This window comes from Rhinoraja longicauda, chromosome 1 (assembly GCF_053455715.1).
Source record: "Rhinoraja longicauda isolate Sanriku21f chromosome 1, sRhiLon1.1, whole genome shotgun sequence".
NCBI classification, from domain to species: Eukaryota; Metazoa; Chordata; class Chondrichthyes; order Rajiformes; family Arhynchobatidae; genus Rhinoraja; species Rhinoraja longicauda.
The window spans coordinates 44867533-44886935 of record NC_135953.1 but is presented as its reverse complement, the minus strand read 5'-3'; the positions used below and the strand labels follow the sequence as shown (position 1 = coordinate 44886935).

The window sequence follows — 19403 nt, the reverse complement described above, 5'->3', positions numbered from 1 at the left end:
TACAGTGAAAAACTTTTTATTTGCGTGATGACCAGTCAGCGGAAAGACAATAGGTGACAAGTGGTATTGTGGCAGGAAAACAGGGAAAATTGAAATTAGGCATAAACTATGACAAAGGAAGCAGGTCCTGAGAATTCAGATTAAGTGCTGATTTTTAGTTTCCAAACTGGAAATTTGCATTCCCTGCTGGACATGCAGTGTGGGTCATTATTTTATGCAAAGCTAGAGTCCAGTTTCTTGTGTAACACAAATTTTAGTCTACCTGACAAAAAAGGGAGGACTTCATCAAAGTTGGCCTTGCTCCAATTCAGATTTTAACTGGTTGGCCCACCTTATCTTTATCCATAACTATTTTAATGCTTTTAGAACAGTGGCCGCTTGTCCCAAAAGGCTCGCCCACGGACACTTCAGTTACTTGCTTGTATAAGACGTTGGTGAAGCTGCATTTAGTATTGTGTTCACTGCTGGGCTCCATGTTATAGGAGAGATGTTTCAAGGTGGAAAGGGTACGGAGAAGATTTACGAGGATGTGTAGAAAAGATTTACAAAGATGTTGTCAGGACCCAAGGGTCTGCGCTATAGGGGAGGTTGAGTAGGCTGGGTCTCTATTCCTTGGAGTGCAGGAGGATGAGGGGTGATCTTATAGAGGTACATAAAATCATGAGAGAAATAGATCGGGTAGATGCACAGAGTCTCTTGTCCAGAATAGGGGAGTCGAGGACCAAAGGTCATAGGTTTACGATGAAGGGGAAAAGATTTAATAGGAATTTGAAGGGTAACATTTTTACACAAAGGGTGGTGGGTGCATGGAACGAGCTGCCAAAGGAGGTAGTTGAGGCAGGGACTATCACAATGTTTAAGAAACATTTAGACAGGTACATGGATAGGTCAAGTTTGGAGGGATATGGACTAAAAGTGGGCTGCTCGGACTAGTGTAGCCGAGACATGTTGCTGGGACATTTTGGCCAGTGTGCGCAAGTTGGGCCGAAGGGCTTGTTTTCGCACTGTATCACTCTATGACTCTTTGACTTGCCCTTCCCAATTTCCTCAGACTAGATCAAGTTTCACCCTCTACGGTCCTCTACCTATTGCCTGAGGAAACTTTTGATAACTGTTGAGACATTTGATAAATTCCACCCTGTGTAAGCCCATGGCACCATGACAGGCCTAGTTTACATCGGGAAAGTTAAAATCCCCTACTATGATAACCTTTTAGTCTTGCAGCTTCCTGCAATCTCCTGGCATTTTTTGTTCTAATAATTCTCGTTGACTATTTGGGGGCCAATAGTACGCTCCCAACTAGGTGATCATCTTTTTTAAAAACATTTCTCAGTTCCACCCATATAGCCTCACTGGGCGAAGCATCAGTAATTCATCTTGGACCACGACCCTGACATTCTCCTTAATCAATAAAGCATTAGCTTAAGGACAAATTTGGATTGTTTTTGCTAGAGAGTTTGAGGCAGAGGGGAGACCTGATAGAAGTATATAAAATTATGAAGCGCATAGATAGGGTAGACAGTCAGAACCTTTTTTCTAAGGTGGCAATATCAAAGACTAGAGGGCATAGCTTGAATGTGAACTGGGTTAAGGTTAATGGAGATGAGCAGGGCAAGTCTTTTGTTACACCAAAGATGGTAGGTGCCTGGAAAGTGTTGCCAGAGGTTAGTGGTGGAAACAGATACGATAGTTCCATTTAAGATGCTTTTAGATAGGCACATGATTATGCAGGGAACGGAGTAAAATGGAACAGTGCAGGCAGATGAGATTAGTTTAGCTTGGCATTAAATTCAGCACAGACATTGTGGGTTGAAGGCATTGTTCCTGTGCTATGCTGTTCTATGTTATTTATTGTGACAATCGAGATGGCTAAGTGATTTGGCACAGGAAGATTCTCCAGTAATGTGTGACTGGAAACAGATAGCGGAAAAAATGTGTAGGAAGGAACTGCAGATGCTGGTTTACACTGAAGATAGACACAAAATTCTGGAGTGACACAGCGGGATGCAGCACCTCTGGATAGAAGGATAGAAGGGAATGGGTGACATTTTGGGTCGAGACCCTTCTTCAGACTACTGAATGATAATGAAGTATAATGATATACTGAATGAAGTATAATGATAATAGTTACTAGAATTTGATAGTTAAATTAACAGGTAAGCACAGGTAAATGTGTAGGAGGGAACCACAGATGATGGTTTGCATGGAACATAGACATAAAATGCTGGAGAAATTCAGTGGGTAACAGGCACCTTGAGTTACTCCAGTATTTACAGTATTTACAGTAGTCACTTCAGTACTCCAGGTAAATGGTTTGTTAATTTTTCTCTATTTTACATTTAAAATTAGGTTCTGATAATTTAAGCTATTTTAATCAAAATTAATTTTTTAGTAGTTTTTATTTAATTTAATTATTGATGCTGGTTTACACTGAAGATAGAACTGTTTTTAAAGGATTCTTATTCAAGACCTTTGAGAGCAGCAGAGTTTTCTGGGGCTGGGCATCGGAATACACCTGCTGAGGCCCAGTTGATATTGGCAGGCTGCCCCTTTCGAGGGGTGAATCGTTACTGCAAGACTTTAGATTGATTAAACCACTGCCAGAGGTCTGTGCAACTGTAGATGGGAATGGGTGGAATGGAGTGAACCATGGGAGGTGGCCAAATCAAGAGCGGACAATAACGCAGCTGGTAGAGCTGCTGCCTCACAGCGCCAGAGACTTGGTTTTGAACCTGACCCCAGATGCTGTCTGTGTGGAGTTTGCACGCTCTCCCTGTGACTGTGTGGATTTCCTCCTGGTGTTCTGGTTTCCTCTCACATCCCAAAGACACTGGCCACCAAAGACATATGGTGAATTGCCCATAGTGTGCAGGGAGTGGATGAGAAAGTGGGATAACATAGAACTAGCGTGACGGGTAATCAATGATTGGCGCGCACATGGAGGGCTGAAGGACCGGTTTCAATGTTTAAACTAAACTAAAAATTCTAAAAGAGCAGTCCATCCAATTTGTCCACCCTATCCCATAGTTGTGCATTGGAAGGTTGAGCTATCTAGTGAGCTCCAAAGAGAATATGGAAACAAACAATTAAAGGGAATGTAAATTTCTTGGGACAGCTCACGTGCCTTATTTATATTTGCTTCAGGTACTTTGAAACTAACAGCACGTTCAGCTATGAGGTTGCTGTGGCAACACCTACAACCCTGGATTAAAATAAATAAATATTTTAGCCTTGACGTCCTGTTCCCTTGTGTAGTAGCACAGTAACATAACCTACAATACTGCATGATAGTTTATGGAATAGGCAATCTCAAAACTGAACCAGTGTGAAGTTAGCCTGATGAATGTATTATAATTTTCTGGTGATTTTGTTTCTCAAATTTAAAACAGTTCAGTGAAATGATATGCATTTGAAACTGGATATTCATTCAATGTAGAATTTGGGAAAATTCCAAAACAAGTCATAAATCAATTCTAATTCTAATGGATCATTAAATAAAATCAGATGCAGTGTTGTGTAAGTTAAACATTGCTCACTGTATCCTTTGACATAGCCCTCTGTTTTATTCGACTGCTTCCCCCCCCCCCCCCCCTCTTTTTTTTATACATTTTGTTTAAACCATGAGCTCCAGGAGTGCCAAAAGGGCATCCAAACTAGTTCTCACTGGAAATTGCCACTTAGCTGATGGACCTGAAATAACACCAAGTGATAAAGTTTGAGTGCATCAGTAATGTCATTTTTTCAGAAACATTCCCTGTCCAGTTCTGATAATATCATCAGCAATCGCTATTCAAGTATACAGTTAACAATAGGCAACATAAATCAAAATGTAATATAACCATCCAGTCAGGGTATTGGTGAAACTGCACTTAGAATATTGTGTTCAATTTTGTTCACCCTTCTATAGGAAGAATGTTATTAAGCTGGAAAGAGTAGAACAGATCTACAAGGATGTTGCCAAAAATTTGAGGGTCTGAGCTTTTGGGAGAGGTTGGGCAGGTTTTATTCTTTAGATTGCAGGAGGCTGAGTGGTAATCTTATGGAGGTGTATAAAATCATGAGGGTATAGATAGGGTAAATGCTTTACTCAGTGTAGGGGAATCAAGAACCAGAGGACATATGTTTAAGGTGAGAAGTGTAAGATTTAATAGAAATCTGAGGGACAATTATTTCATGCATGGTAGTACATAGAACGAGCTGTCAGAGGAGATAGTTGAGGCAAGTACCATAACAATATTTAAAAGATGTTTGGACAGGTACATGGACAGGAAAGGTTTAGAGGGATATGGGCCAAACGCAGGCAGGTGGGACAAGCATAGATGGGGTACCTTGGTCAGCATGGACAAGTTGGACTGAAGGGCCTGTTTCCGTGCTGTTTGACTTTATGACTATCTATATATCTGTGAAACCACAGTTAAGGTTCATAAGCATGATGATTCAATAGTTATTACAGATGATAGAACCTGCTGGAAACAGAATGTTATTACTTTAAACTTTTTGATTAAAAGTACCAGATGCAAGCTTTTAGCATCAAACTTCGTCAGCATATTTTGTGTAATGCCCTAATGAATTGTGCAATGCATCTTTTAACCTATCCTTGTGTTTTTGAAAACCAGTTTTGAGAGAATCTATTTTAAACCACCCTCAGCACAGTTCCAATATAGCTTGGGCAGAGATACAATATCCCTGCAGAATTGAAAGCAGATTTAAAAAGCTACATTCCACATGACTAATGACTAATTAGGACCAGGGTCCCCATCTCATTCATTAGGTTTGAAGCTGGCAAAGCAAAGTCAGAGTACTTGGAAGAAATTTAAAGAAGAAAATTAATCTATTCTTTTGAGATATCAAAAGAGTGAATTTTCTGGGAGTGTTTGTACATTGGTGGAGATAACAAAAAGATGCTGAGCTAAAATTCAATCTATTTTTATCTATAAAGTCTTGCATGTTTGTAGCTTTTCAAATTGATCACAAGACGTTACCTAAAAACTAATGCTGTTTATGTTAGTGCTATGCGCTATTTTCATGCAGCTGTTTTTTTGAATGAACTAAAAATAGTGCATATTGAAATATTGTCAGAGAGGCAGCTATCTGACAAATAGCCAGTATCAACTTAAAGGGTTTTTGGTGTTGAGATTTGTTGACCATGCTAATCCCATACACTCTTATCAACCACAACTCTTCCAACTGGACACAAAGTGCTGGAGTATCTCAGCAGGCCAAGCAGCATCTCTGGAGAACATGGAGCGGTGATGTTTTGGTTTGAGACCCTTCTTCAGACTTCTTTGTTTCTACACCCTTCCAACTGGGTCCCCTCCTCCCATTGTTACCACCTGCCCAAACCACCTCCCTTATTATTGCATCTTTCTTTGCCTCCACATATCACTTCACAGCTTCAGTCCTGATTCCATCTGCCAGTCTGATTCCATCTGTCCGTCATTTGTTCCGAACCTGAATCCACCCATCACTTCCTCTTGCTCCACCTCTCTTCCTTACCTCTTGATTCGGGCTATCGCCCCTCTAATTTCCCAGTCTGGATGAATGGTCCCAACCACAAACAATGACTTTCCATAAACGCTGGCATAATTCAGAAGGTCAGGCAGCACCTTTGGATTACTCCAGCATTTTGCATCTATCTTTGGGGTAAACCAGCATCTGCAATTCCTTCCTACACAATGATTTTCCATTTCCTTTCATGGATGCTGCTCGACTTACTAAGTTCTTCCAGTAGAGTGCTTGTTGATCCAGATTCAAGCATCTGCAGTCTCTGATGTTGCTAGACTTTAAACTACAAATTTTGAATCATGTCGGACTTTTGTTTTGCAAAAGGGAGCTATCATTTAAATCCGAGCAAGTTAATTCAGTTGACAGACTTGACCTTTCCATTCCATTATTTTTAAGAGGCTGGTCTTTCCTTCAGGATGGTTTTGACGCTAAACTCGTAGAAGTAATGCAGTCCATAGGAGGAGTCTAAAGTTGATGAGTAGGAAACCTGGTGATATTGTAGAAGACCACTCATTGAACTAGTTGAAGGAGGATGAGCAACTGAGAAATGGAAGGTATCACAAAGTGCTGGAGTAACTCAGCGGGTCAGGCAGCTTCTCAGGAGAGAAGGAATGAGTAACGTTTCGGGTCGAGACCCTTCTTCAGACTGAAGAAGGATCAGTCTGAAGAAGGGTCTCGACCCGAAACATCACCCATTCCTTCTCTCCTGAGATGCTGCCTGTCCCGCTGAGTTACTCCAGCATTTTGTGATACCTTCGATTTGTACCAGCATCTACAGTTATTTTCCTACACAACTGAGAAATGGAAACACGTCTCAGTAAAATACTGTTGATTTTACTCTGTTTGAGCCGACAAAATAGCTGACAATGCCGAAGGCAGGGATATGGCCAAAAAAGGAGTCTTTCCCTGTTTTATGTACAGTTTATAAGCACAGTTTAAAACACCAGTCTTTCCACCATCCCAACCATCCACCTGCATATACTGTCTGCTAATCTTATTCTCTTTAACTACGGGATTTGTCCTCGACCTCACCTTCATCCTTTCTGCTCTGGGACCCCCACTCCTGCCCATCTTGTTTAAACCCTCCCGAGAGAGTGACTAAATCTCCAATGACATTTGTTTCCTTTAGTTCAGGTGCAATCCATCCTTCTTGTTCAGGTCACCTCTGCTCTAGAAGAGACCCCAATTATCTCAAAACATGAACTCCTGCCCTTGCAACAGCTCCTCAGCCACGTATTTATCTGTCTTCTCTAATTCCTGTCTTCACTAGCACATGGCACCAGGAGCTATCTGGAGGTTACCACCTTCAAGGTCCTGCTTTATAGCCTCTTTCCTCACTCCCCATTTTCACTCCCCACAACCTCATCCCTTTTCCTACCAATGTCGACATCACCTACGAGCACAATCCCTCTGACCGGGGGTTAATCCATGCAGCAGCCAGGTCTGTAGTACAGAGGGATAGAGTGAAGTCTATCTTCCCCCTTGAGAATGTTCCGGGACATCCTGGACCTTGGAATCAGAGACGAAACACACCATCCTAGAGTCTCTTTTGTGGCCACAGAATATTAAGTCTGTTCCCCTGACAGTAGAGTCTCCTATCACGATACTCCTATATGACTTCACTCTATCCCTCTGGACCACAGACTGAGCTGCTGCAACTTTTTTTCTGCACAGATTAACCCCCACCCCCAGCAGTATCCAAAGGTTATTTTTACTTTCAAGGGAAATGGCCACACAAGACTCCAACCTCTCTCTGCTGACAACCATTATCCTTCCTGGTGGTCACCATGTTCCTACCTGCACCTGGACGATTGTGAGGTCTCCAGCCATTGCTCCAGTTCCCTCACGCATTCAGTCAGGAGCTGCAACTGAGCACACTTCCCACAGGTGCTGCCTTAGGGACACTGGAGGTTTCCCTGACTTCCCACATCCTGCAGGAAGAACATACCGCTGTCCTAACTGCACTTAGATTAAAGAAGAAGGTGATAGAAAGAAACACCTTGCCTCATCTTACATTAGCTACACCAGCACCGAAACAATCCATTTTGCCTAATCACTTGTGCTGATATTTAACCAGAAAAACATGATCTCAGTATAAAGTGTGGACAGGTTTAGACTGAGATGAGGATAACATTTCTTCTCAAGTGGTGAATCTTTCCAATACTTTACTGTCGCGTTTCAGTCATTAAATTAATTCAAAAAAAGTCATGGATATTAAGGGAAGTGAGGGATAATGTATTAGTGCGGGAAAATGGTATTGAGGTCAAAGATCAGCCATGATCTTGATAAGTGGTGGAGTAGGCTCAAAGTGACTATGTCCGCTGCTATTTGTTATTTTCATATGTCATTTATTTTCATCTGTTTCTGTACTGAGACAATTCTGCAGGCCTCTGTTCTAAATCTCTCTCAGCACAATTAACATCTATGGCCCATTGTTCATTCATGAATTATAGGAAACAGGTTGATATAAAACTTTTCCTCAGTCATGTGCATTCAACACATAATCCAGTGGCAGCATGTTATACTTCTACATTCAGTTATTGTGTTTTTAATGGAAGCATACTTTGGAAACGGACCATCTTGTGTTTAGCACAAAAATGATTGGCTTCTGTAAATTGGCTTCTGTAAATTGCTTCTAATGTGTAGGATAGAACTAGTGCATGGGTGATCACTGATTGGTGTGGACTCGGTGGGTTGGAGGGCCCTTTTCCATGTTGTATCTCTGAACTAAAATAATCTAAATCACAAAAACAGTCAGCATTCTAATGAATCTGTGGTAAACCCCTTTTGAAGCACTCCTTAAAGCAAATCTAAACAACCAGTCGAAACCATTTAAAATGAGAAAGTTAATAACCTTTAAATCATGCCAGATTGATTTAAAACTGATTCAAGAGTTCATTCCATCAAGATTTCTTTAAATTGACCGCTTTTATTGACATTGTAACGCTGAACCTTGAACCTTGAATATTGAATCACATTATAGAAACTAGATTTAGCAAAGTGCCTAGATGGTCCGCATATATTATTGATTTTGAGCAATAATATTTCTATCAATAAAACCATGGCATTTATGTTGAATACTTAAAGAGATCTAAAGACTAATCTACTTGATATTTAATTTAAATCACATCAGAAGGAAATACCCTTGGGAGCTTAATATACATTAGAATTGTGCCCATTAAATAAAAATACGTCAATTTAAAAAATATATTAATATCCATTATTCTTGGAACCCACTCCAACATTATTAAGATTGTAAAATTAAACCACTTAAACGTTACACCAAAATATTTATTTTTGAATATTTGTACACTGCTGAGAAAACCTAGCAAAATGTAGTTTTTTTTGCCTAATACTTCTGTATTTATGGGATACAATGAAAATCTGAAACAAACTACAGAAATGAAGAAACAAAAAACTGCAAATGCTGGTTCATACACAAAAGGACACAAAGTGCTCGAGTAACTCAGCAGGTCAGGCAGCATCCCTGGAGAATATGGATAGGTGACGTTTTCGGTCAAGACCCTTCTTCAGACTGACTTTAGGCGGGGGGGGGAGAACAGAAAGCTGGAAAAGGGGGGTTACAGGACCAATTTGCGGAACATTGGAGAATTTGATGTAAATGCTGTTGGATTGTAAGCTACCCTAAGTGGAATATGAAATGCCGTTCCTCCAATTTGCGTGTAGCTTCACTCTGGCAATGGAGGAGGCCCCGGACATAAAGGTTACTATGGGAATGGGAAAGAGAATTGAAATTCGGGAAAAGGAGGGGAACCAGCAGGCCGAGTCCAAGTATCCAGCGAAACGGTCGCTGAGTCTATGTTTGGTCGCACCAATGTACAGGAGGTCACATCGGGAACACTGGTTGCAGTAGATGAGGTTAGAAAAGGTGCACATGAACCTCTGTCTCATCTGAGATGACTGCTGGGGTCTCTGGATGGAAGTGAGGGAGGAGATATAGGGACAGGTGTTACATCTCTCGTGGTTTCAGGGGAAAGCACCTTGGGAGGAAGTGGTTTGGGTGCGAAGAGATGAGTTAACCAAGGAGTTGCGGAGAGAGCAATTCCTGCGGAAGGCGGAAAGGGGTGGAGATAGAAAAATTGTGACTAGTAGTGGGATCACATTGGAGGTGATGAAAATCTCAGACTATGTGTGTTAGATGCTGAGGCCTATGGGGTGAAAGGTGAGGACAAGGGGAACTCTATCTTTGTTATGTTTGGGGGAGGGGGAGCAAGTGCAGAACAACGGGACCCAGAGGAGATGTAGGTGAGGACCTACAGAAGGACGGGAACCATGTTTACTAAAGAAAGAGGATATCTTAGATGTCCTAGAATGGAAATTCACATCAGCAGAGACAGAGGAATTGAGAGTTTGGAACAGCGTCTTTGCAAGAGGCAGGGTTTTGGAGGAAGTTAAACTAATTTTCTCAGACTGCACCCATATCCCTCCATTCCCTGCATATCCATATGCCGAGCTAAATGTCTTTTAAATGTCACTATCATATAGGCCTCCTACACTAGTGCATTCCAGGTACCACCACACTCTTCATAACAAAAAACTTGCCTTGCATATCTCCTTAAACTTTGCCTCTCACACCTCAAAGCTATGATCTCTAGTCTTTGATATTTTCACCCTGGGGAAAAGTTTCTAATTGTCTACCCTATTTATGCCTCTCATAATTGTATATACCTCTATCAGGTCTCCCCTCAGCCTCCGATGCTCTAGCGAAAACAATCCAAGTTTGTCCTACATTTTAGAGTTGTAGAATCATGACGTATGGAAACAGGCCCTTCGACACAATCTTGTCCATGACAACTAAGATGCTCCATCTACACCAGTCTCACCTGCCCGCGTTTGGCCCGTATCCCTCTAAACCGTTCCCATCCATGATCCTGTCCAAATGTATTTTAATCTTCTAGTAGCTAATAGAAACATAGAAACAAAGCAAAAATAAGTGCAGGAGTAGGCCATTCGGCCCTTCGAGCCAGCACCGCCATTCAATATGATCATGGCTGATTATCTAAAATCAGTACCCCGTTCCTGCTTTTTCCCCATATCCCTTGATTTCTTTAGCCCTAAGAGCTGATTCTAATTCTCTCTTGAAAGAGAATAGCTTCCAAGCAGCATTCCAAAGCTAGAAAGTAGTTTTGTGACAGCTAATATAAGAGCAAATAGTCATCTTTTGAGTTATAAAATATATACCATATTTTCTTTTTGTGTATGAAAAAGAAACTGTAATCTTGGAGAAAATAATTTCTTGCAATGATTTAGAGAGAGACTAATTTCATTCTTGATATTACTCCACTCACAGCGATGGAAGTAATGTGTTGTCACCATCACCGATCTGTTGAGACATTACACTAAAGGACCTGAGTAGACAAAATTGGTCCCTTGACATTACTTTAACGATGAGCAAGAGAGTTATCCCAGCCATATTGACCAAAAGTCAAACCACACTAAAACCATTTAAACAGATTTCTGTGCCATTACCACATTGCTGTTTAGTGGGTTTGTTTTGAGCCTCTGCCCATCACATTTTCTGTATATCAGCCACGCACTTCACTGGTGTAAAATGTGTTGGGATTTCAAAATTCACAAGCCACAACGGAAATATGAGTCCGTTAACTTTGTCTGCTCTCCTTCTAAATCACAGGAGATTATACCAGACTATCCCCTCAATTGGCATTGAACATTTTCTGAGCAATTACATCACTAGCAAAACCTTCTTCCTGCAAGGATGCTAGTGGTAAGGCTGGCTGTAACCCATGATGAAAATGGGTCTTACCACTATTGGTGATAATAGACTTATGAAAAGAAAAATAATTTTAAAAATTGTATTTCTTCCTGCACAGAAAGTATATAGATAATTCCATTAACCAGGATAGAACATTTGCTTAGATTTAAAAGCCTGGATTCTAATTCCTTTGCTGGAGGAATGGCAAGCTAGAATTATTTTAACAATGAGGTCCTCATTAACTGTACTCGCGATTTTTTTCTCTGGGATCAGGGATTTTGTATCAGGATTCTCTGCTCAAATGTAATGTCAGCTTGAGACAATTAGATTGCTTGAGTGTCCACAATTAAATGGAAAATGTGAAGTTCCAAGCTGCTGCATTATCGGTATTCATTTCCTAATTTCAACCTTCATTTCTGAGATGCATTGTTCTGGGCCACACTTACTGTTCTATAGCATTCTTCACAGCAGCTAAGCCTGCTTCTTGTGTTTAGTTTATTGTCACGTGTACCGAGGTACAGTAAAAAGCGTGCCTGCTATCTTCAAGTTAATCAGAAAAGAAAAATTTAGATAGAGCTCTGGGGGCTAGTGGAATCAAGGGATATGGGGAGAAGTTGGGCACAGGTTACTGATTGGGATGATCAGCCATGATCACAACGAATGGCCTCCTCCTGCACCTATTTTCTATGTTTCTATGTTTCTATAAAACAAGAATAAAGCCAAAAGGATGCAGGTTTCCATATTTCCCACCTCCCAAACTCAGCATCCTTCATGCTCTGAGTAGGTCAGACTTTCAGAACCCCTTTCCTTTGCTCACGAAGCTCCCTTTTTTAATATGGACCACCATCCATTGTTGCTGCTGTGTAATGACTTTTGCAGAAGCAACGATTGCATGAGTTTGTCCTATTAAGGTCATAAGGTCAAGGAATAGGAGTAGAATTAAGCCATTCGGGCCATCAAGTCTCCTGCCTTCTCCCCATAACCTCTAACACCTGTACTAATGAAGGGATTAAAAGTACCATTAGCAAATTTGCAGATGATACAAAGCTGGGTGGCAGTGTGAACTGTGAGGAAGATGCTATGAGGTTGCAGGGTGACTTGCACAGGTTGTGTGAGTGGGCGGATGCATGGCAGATGCAGTTTAATGTGGATAAGTGTGAGGTTATCCACTTTGGTGGTAAGAATAGGAAGGCAGAGTACTATCTGAATGGTGTCAAGTTAGGAAAAGGGGACGTACAACGAGATCTGGGTGTCCTAGTGCATCAGTCACTGAAAGGAAGCATGCAGGTACAGCAGGCAGTGAAGAAAGCCAATGGAATCATATCATATCATATCATATATATACAGCCGGAAACAGGCCTTTTCGGCCCACCAAGTCCGTGCCGCCCAGTGATCCCCGTACATTAACATTATCCTACACACACTAGGGACAATTTTTACATTTTACCCAGCCAATTAACCTACATACCTTGAATGTTGGCCTTCATAACGAGAGGAGTTGAATATAGGAGCAAAGAGGTCCTTCTGCAGTTGTACAGGGCCCTAGTGAGACCACACCTGGAGTACTGTGTGCAGTTTTGGTCTCCAAATTTGAGGAAGGATATTCTTGCTATTGAGGGCGTTTACTAGGTTAATTCCCGGAATGGCGGAACTGTCATATGTTGAAAGACTGGAGCGACTAGGCTTGTGTGCACTGGAATTTAGAAGGATGAGAGGGGATCTTATCGAAACATATAAGATTATTAAGGGGTTGAACACATTAGAGGCAGGAAACATGTTCCCAATGTTGGGGGAGTCCAGAACCAGGGGCCACAGTTTAAGAATAAGGGGTAGGCCATTTAGAACGGAGATGAGGAAAAATCTTTTCAGTCAGAGAGTTGTAAATCTGTGGAATACTTGGCCTCAGAAGGCAGTGGAGGCCAATTCTCTAAATGCATTCAAGAGAGAGCTGGATAGAGCTCTTAAGGATAGCGGAGTCAGGGGGTATGGGGAGAAGGCAGGAACGGGGTACTGATTGAGAATAATCAGCCATGATCACATTGAATGGTGGTGCTGGCTCGAAGGGCCGAATGGCCTACTCCTGCACCTATTGTCTATTGTCTAATAATCATTTGCAAGCTGCTTCCCCTGCATTTTATTTGTAAAAATGTAATCCCAGAAGCAGAGCTATTTTGAACACTCTGTGGATTTTGAACGAGGATAGACCATCTATTCCCCTTCCACTTGACTCAATTGCTTCAGAATCTGAAAGTGAGATACCTTGTACCCTTTCACTCCTTGCATTGGTGTTCTGTTTGGATCGTTTACAAGGCACCATTCAAAATAACTGCTTATTTTCTTTTATTTACTGACAAAATCCTTTGGCAGTTAAGATTTGATCTGATATTTATCGGATATCTTAAGTAAGGTGCTGTTCATGATTCTGATCCTATTGAAGGAAATTTAATACGCATAAGGTTAATGTGTCGCCTGTTGCATATCAATAATATTTTGACATTGTCTTCTGTTTCAGGAGATAGTCAACTTCAATTGCAGGAAGCTGGTGGCCACCATGCCCCTGTTCGCAAACGCTGACCCAAGTTTTGTGACAAGCATGCTGAGCAAGCTGAGATTCGAGGTGTTCCAGCCTGGAAACTATATTGTGCGGGAAGGGACGATCGGGAAGAAAATGTATTTCATTCAGCACGGGGTAGCAACTGTCATCACTAAATTCAGCAGTGAAATGAAGCTGTCAGATGGCTCTTACTTCGGAGGTCAGTATCACTTTATGGAAAACATTGAACCAGAACCAGGGGCCACAGTTTAAGAATAAGGGGTAGGCCATTTAGAACAGAGATGAGGAAAAACTTTTTTAGTCAGAGAGTTGTAAATCTGTGGAATTCTCTGCTTCAGAGGGCAGTGGAGGCCAATTCTCTGAATACATTCAAGAGAGAGCTAGATAGAGCTCTTAAGGATAGCGGAGTCAGGGGGTATGGGGAGAAAGCAGGAACGGGGTACTGATTGAGAATGATCAGCCATGATCACATTGAATGGCGGTGCTGGCTCGAAGGGCCGAATGGCCTACTCCTGCACCTATTGTCTATTGTCTATTGAAAGAAAGTAACTGTATTTCGAGGCACAATGTGAATTTGTCACGGTATGATGTTTATTCAAACTGTAACGTTTCAATATTAACTATAACTGACAACAATTACTCCTCTGCCTCTATTAATAGACTCAGACTTGCTTTCTAATTTGAGGAACTGAGCCGTTTGTAATCTAAATTTTTTTTTAAATCAAAATATTAATGAAAGCTACAGAATGAGGATGTCAGCCTGGAAATTGGATTGTACTATTTAAGTTTTACAAGATAAAAATGGGCATTTTAAGGCACTTGGGCATTTTTCAGTGAAGAAGGGGAAGGGGAGATTTTGATGTCACCCTGCCGAGAATTTTGGCTCCTTCTTAGGAGATTGCAGGAAATAGTAATTGAACTAATTAAATCTTTAACCAAGGGCACTATATTTCTTGAAAGTCTCTATTGTGCAATTGTTCTGATATCATGTGGTGAGTTTGGTTTAAACATAATTTTACAAATGGACATGTGGAGTCTTTTATTGCAGTTCTGCAGACTGCAGAATCTCGGAGGTTGGACCCACCTTGTCCTGAATACTACTGTCACCTTTCTGCAGATTTACATGTGAGAATGGATTCCACATAAGCACAAACCAATACATCAACATTCAACACAGCACATTGATCTACTTGTGGTTTCTTGGAAGCAGTTATCATTCACTCATTTGTGCGTTCTTTGTTCCACCTTGATTATTACAACCACATGGTTCCTGTGCCAAGCTAGCTTGCCTTCATACTTGTGAGAAGGAAAAACTATCATAGTCCAGAGGCTAGGCTGTAAAATTATGAGACAACGTTGCTATTCCACTCAGACATTATTCTTGCCCTGCTGTCAGGTATACCTGGCTTGCAATAGAAATCATAAACCAATAAATCATAATCATAATCATAATATCATAATCGTAATTTATTAGCCAAGTATGTTTTGCAACATATGAGGAATTTATTTTGCCATATAGTCATACCAAAAAAGCAACAAGACACACAACTGCATAAAAATTTGTCATAAACATCCATCCCAGTGGCTCGTCCACATTCCCCACTGTGATCGAAAGCAATAATGTCTTATCTTCTTTCGTCCTTTTTCTCCCGCGGTCGGGGGAGTCTAACCGTCCGCAGTCGGGGCGATTGAAGCTCCTGCAGCCGGCGATCGAAGCTCCCACGTCGGGGTGATCGAAGCTCCCACGATTGGGGCGGTCGAAGGTCCCGTGATCAAGGCGGTCGTAGCTCCCGCGGCTTGAAGTTCCCGAAGCCAGTCTCCAATCAGTGACCGTGAGCTTCAGGTTGTTAAAGTCCGCAGGCCCCCGTGGTTGGAGCTTCCGAGGTTGATCGCTGGCAAAGGGACCGCCAGCTCCGAGATGTTAAGTCCGCAGGCTTCCACGGCTGGAGCTCCTGAGGTCCCAGCAAGAGGCCACCAACTCTACGATGTTAGGCCACAGTGCAGACGGAGATACGACACGGAAAAAGTCGCATCTCCTACAAGGAAAGAGATAAAAAAGGTTTCCCCGTCCCCCACCCGCCACATAACACAAAACTAAAGATAAACTAAAACATACATTTCACAACAAACTAAAAACACAAAGAAGGAAAAAGATGAGACAGACCATTGGCGAGGCTGGAATCTGTAGCAATAAAAGGGAGAGCTGCCGGATGTACTCAACATGTCAGGCAGCATCGATAGAGGGAAACGGACAGTCAACCTTTCAAGTTGAGACCCTTAATCTAGACTAAAAGAGCAACGAAAAGAGCATCGAAAAGAGGAATTAGCCAGTATAAAGAGGTGAAAGGAGGAGTAGGATTGCTTGATCGCTGTTTCATGCCACAGTGTCAGTCTAGATGAAGGGACTTGACACTAAACATTAACTGTTCATTTCATTCCACGGATGCTGCCTCACCCACTGAGTGCCTCCAGCAGCTCCCTTTATTTTCCACAGAACAATAGAAATGCCTGCAGAAATCATTGGGGAGATCTGGAGCATCTGGTTTATAGTACCAATATTGAGTCTTGAAATTTGGATGTGCAGTGTTGTTTCTTCTCATTGTTGCGTGTACAAAATACAATTTTTTAATGTGTTGGAATATTATTCCAATCATTTTTGGGTCGAGTAGTCTTGTAAAGTAATTTAACTGGGGGCATCTGAGTTGCTTATATGTTTAATGGAGGCAAGGCAAAGTGGCGCAGCGGTAGAGTTGCTGCCTTACAGCGGATGCAGCACCAGAGACCCGGGTTCAATCCTGACTATGGGTGCTGTCTGTATGGTCTGTACGGAGTTTGTACGTTCTCCCCGTGACCTGCGTGGGTTTTCTCCGAGATCTTCGGTTTCCTCCCACACTCCAAAGACGTACAGGTATGTAGGTTAATTAGCTTGGTAAATGTAAAAATTGTCCCTAGTGCGTATAGGATAGTGTTAATGTGCGGGGATCGCTGGTCGGCATGGACCCGGTGGGCCGAAAGGGCCTGTTTCTGCACTGTATCTATAAACTAATCTAAAATTGAAAGCCCAGCACTCCTTTTGGATATTATTACATATTATTCCAGGAGTGTCTGTTCGTAGATGTTCCCTGGGCAACTTTAGACTCAGTTCGCCACTCTGGGTTGGAAATCGAATTGGTTTTAATCCAGAGTACAACATTTGCAGTTTTCCAGTCATTGGATGTCTTCTTCTGAATCATTAATATTTATTGTAAATAGCTGCGGTCCCAGCAACAAGCCTTGTGGCATCCCACTAGTCACTGCCTGCCATTTGAAAGCTACCCGTTAATCCCTACTCTTTGTTTCCTGTCTGACAACCAATTTTCTATCCATGTCAATATCTTACACCCAAACACCATGTGCTCTAATTTTACCCACTAATCTCCTGTGTGGGACCTTATCAAAGGCTTTCTGAAAGTCCAGGTACACCACATCCACTGGCTCTCCTTTGTTTATTTTACTTGTTACATCCTCAAAAAATTCCAGAAGGTTTGTCAAGCATGAGTTCCCCTTCGTAAATCCATGCTGACTTGGACCAATCCTGTTACTGCTATCCAAATGTGCCGCTATTACATCTTTGATAATCAACTCCAGCATCTTCTCCACCACTGATGTCAGGCTAACTGGTCTATAATTCCCCGTTTTCTCTCTCCCTCCTTTCTTGAAAAGTGGGATAACATTAACTACCCTCCAACCCACAGGAACTGATCCTGAATCTATAGAACATTGGAAATGTGATCACCAATGCGTCCACAATTTCTAGAGCCACCTCCTTGAGTACCCTGGGATGCTGACCATCAGTCCCTGGGGATTTATTAACCTTCAGTCCCATCAGTCTACCCAACACCATATCCTGACTAATATGAATTTCCTTCAGTTCCTCTGTCACCCTTGGTCCTCTGTCCCCTGGTACATCTTGGAGATTGTTTGTGTCTTCCTTAGTGAAGACAGAACCAAAGTACCGGTTCAACTCGTTTGCCATTTCCTTGTTCCCCATAATAGATTCACCTGTTCCTGTCTTCAAGGGACCCACATTTGTCTTAACTAATTTTTCCTCTTCACATACCTAAAGAAGCTTTTACTATCCTCCTTTTTTATTCTTGGCTTGCTTACCTTCGTACTTCATCTTTTCTCCCCGTATTGCCTTTTTAGTTACCTTCTGGTGTTCTTTAAATGTTTCCCAATCCTCTGGCTTCCCGCTCATCTTTGCTATGTTATCCATCTTCTCTTTTATTTTATACTGTCCTTGACTTCCCTTGTCAGCCACGGTCGCCTCTTACTCCCCTTAGAATCTTTCTTCCTCTTTGGAATGAAATGATCCTGCATCTTCAGGATTATTCCCAGAAATTCCTGCCATTGCTGTTCCACTGTCACCCCTGCTAGGGTCCCTTAACTTTGGCCAGCTCTTCCCTCATGCCTCCATAGTCCCCTTTGTTCAACTGTAATATTGACACGTCTGATTTCATCTTCTCCCTCTCAAATTGCAGCTTAAAACTTTTCATATGTAAAATGAATAAACTAAATAAACAGAAAATTGATGAGCTGGAAATGATAGAAGCTGGAGAATGAGACCCTGGTGTGGAGAGCACTGAGGTAGCCAGGATTGCAGGTTATATAAACAAAGGCTTTGGTGGCAGATGATCTGAGTTAAAAACAGTAACAATCTTAGTGGTAAATGTGAGCTGCTTTTAGAATGTACAACATGGTGGCATAGCAGGTAGACCTGCTGTCTGACAGCAGCAGTGACCACAGCCATGGAGAAAATCATGAGGCAAATAGATGTGGTGTATGCACTCAGTCTTTTTCCCAGTTTTGCAGAATCAAGAACTAGAGGACGTAGTTTCCGGTGAGAGGGGAAAGATTTAATTGGAAGCTGAGGGGGGATTTTTTTCATATTGAGGGTGGTTCACATATGTAACGAGCCACCAGAGAAAGTGGTTGAAAGAGGTACAATGTCAACATTTAAAGGACATTTGAACGGGTACATGGATAGGAAAGATTTTGGGGGATAGATACAATGTGCTGGAGTAGCTCAGCGGGTGAGGCAGCATCTCTGGGGAAAAAGGATAAATTATGTTTCGGGTTGGGACCATTCTTCAGACTGCAAGTGGGGTGTGGGGGGGGGAAGAATGTATCTGTTAAGCCCCCCCTTCAATTTGAAGAAGTGTCCCAACCCGAAACGTCACCTATCCTTTTTCTCCAAAGATGCTGCCTCACCCACTGAGTTACTCCAGCACCATGTGTTTTTTACCCCTGAATTATCTTTGGTATATATCAACATCTGCGTTTCCTTCCTATTATAAGATTTCGGTGGAAATGGGTCAAACATGGTCAAATGTGACTAGTGTAGATGGACATCTTGGTGGACGTGGACATGATGCACCAAATTGCATGTTTCTGTGCTGCATGAGTTGATGACTCTATTTCAGCTTTTACTACCCTGAATCCCATTTTCCTCTTCCCCATTTAGATCCATATCTTCTAAGATTTGTGACCTCATTTTTCTTTCTGAAGTATGATGCCAAATATCTATTTCTGTTGAAATTTGCTTCTGGATTATATCTCTGATTTGCAACT

At 41.8% G+C, this 19403-nt stretch overlaps 1 protein-coding gene across 1 annotated transcript in view; it reads left to right on the top strand.

Annotated features, from left to right (window-relative positions):
• Positions 1-19403, top strand: part of LOC144592177 (potassium/sodium hyperpolarization-activated cyclic nucleotide-gated channel 1-like) — a 271424-nt gene that overhangs the window by 207519 nt on the left and 44502 nt on the right. Inside the window, exon 6 of the mRNA XM_078396648.1 lies at positions 13752-13992. Within this exon, the coding sequence (XP_078252774.1) occupies positions 13752-13992 (241 nt within the window). The remainder of the gene's footprint in view (positions 1-13751; positions 13993-19403) is intronic.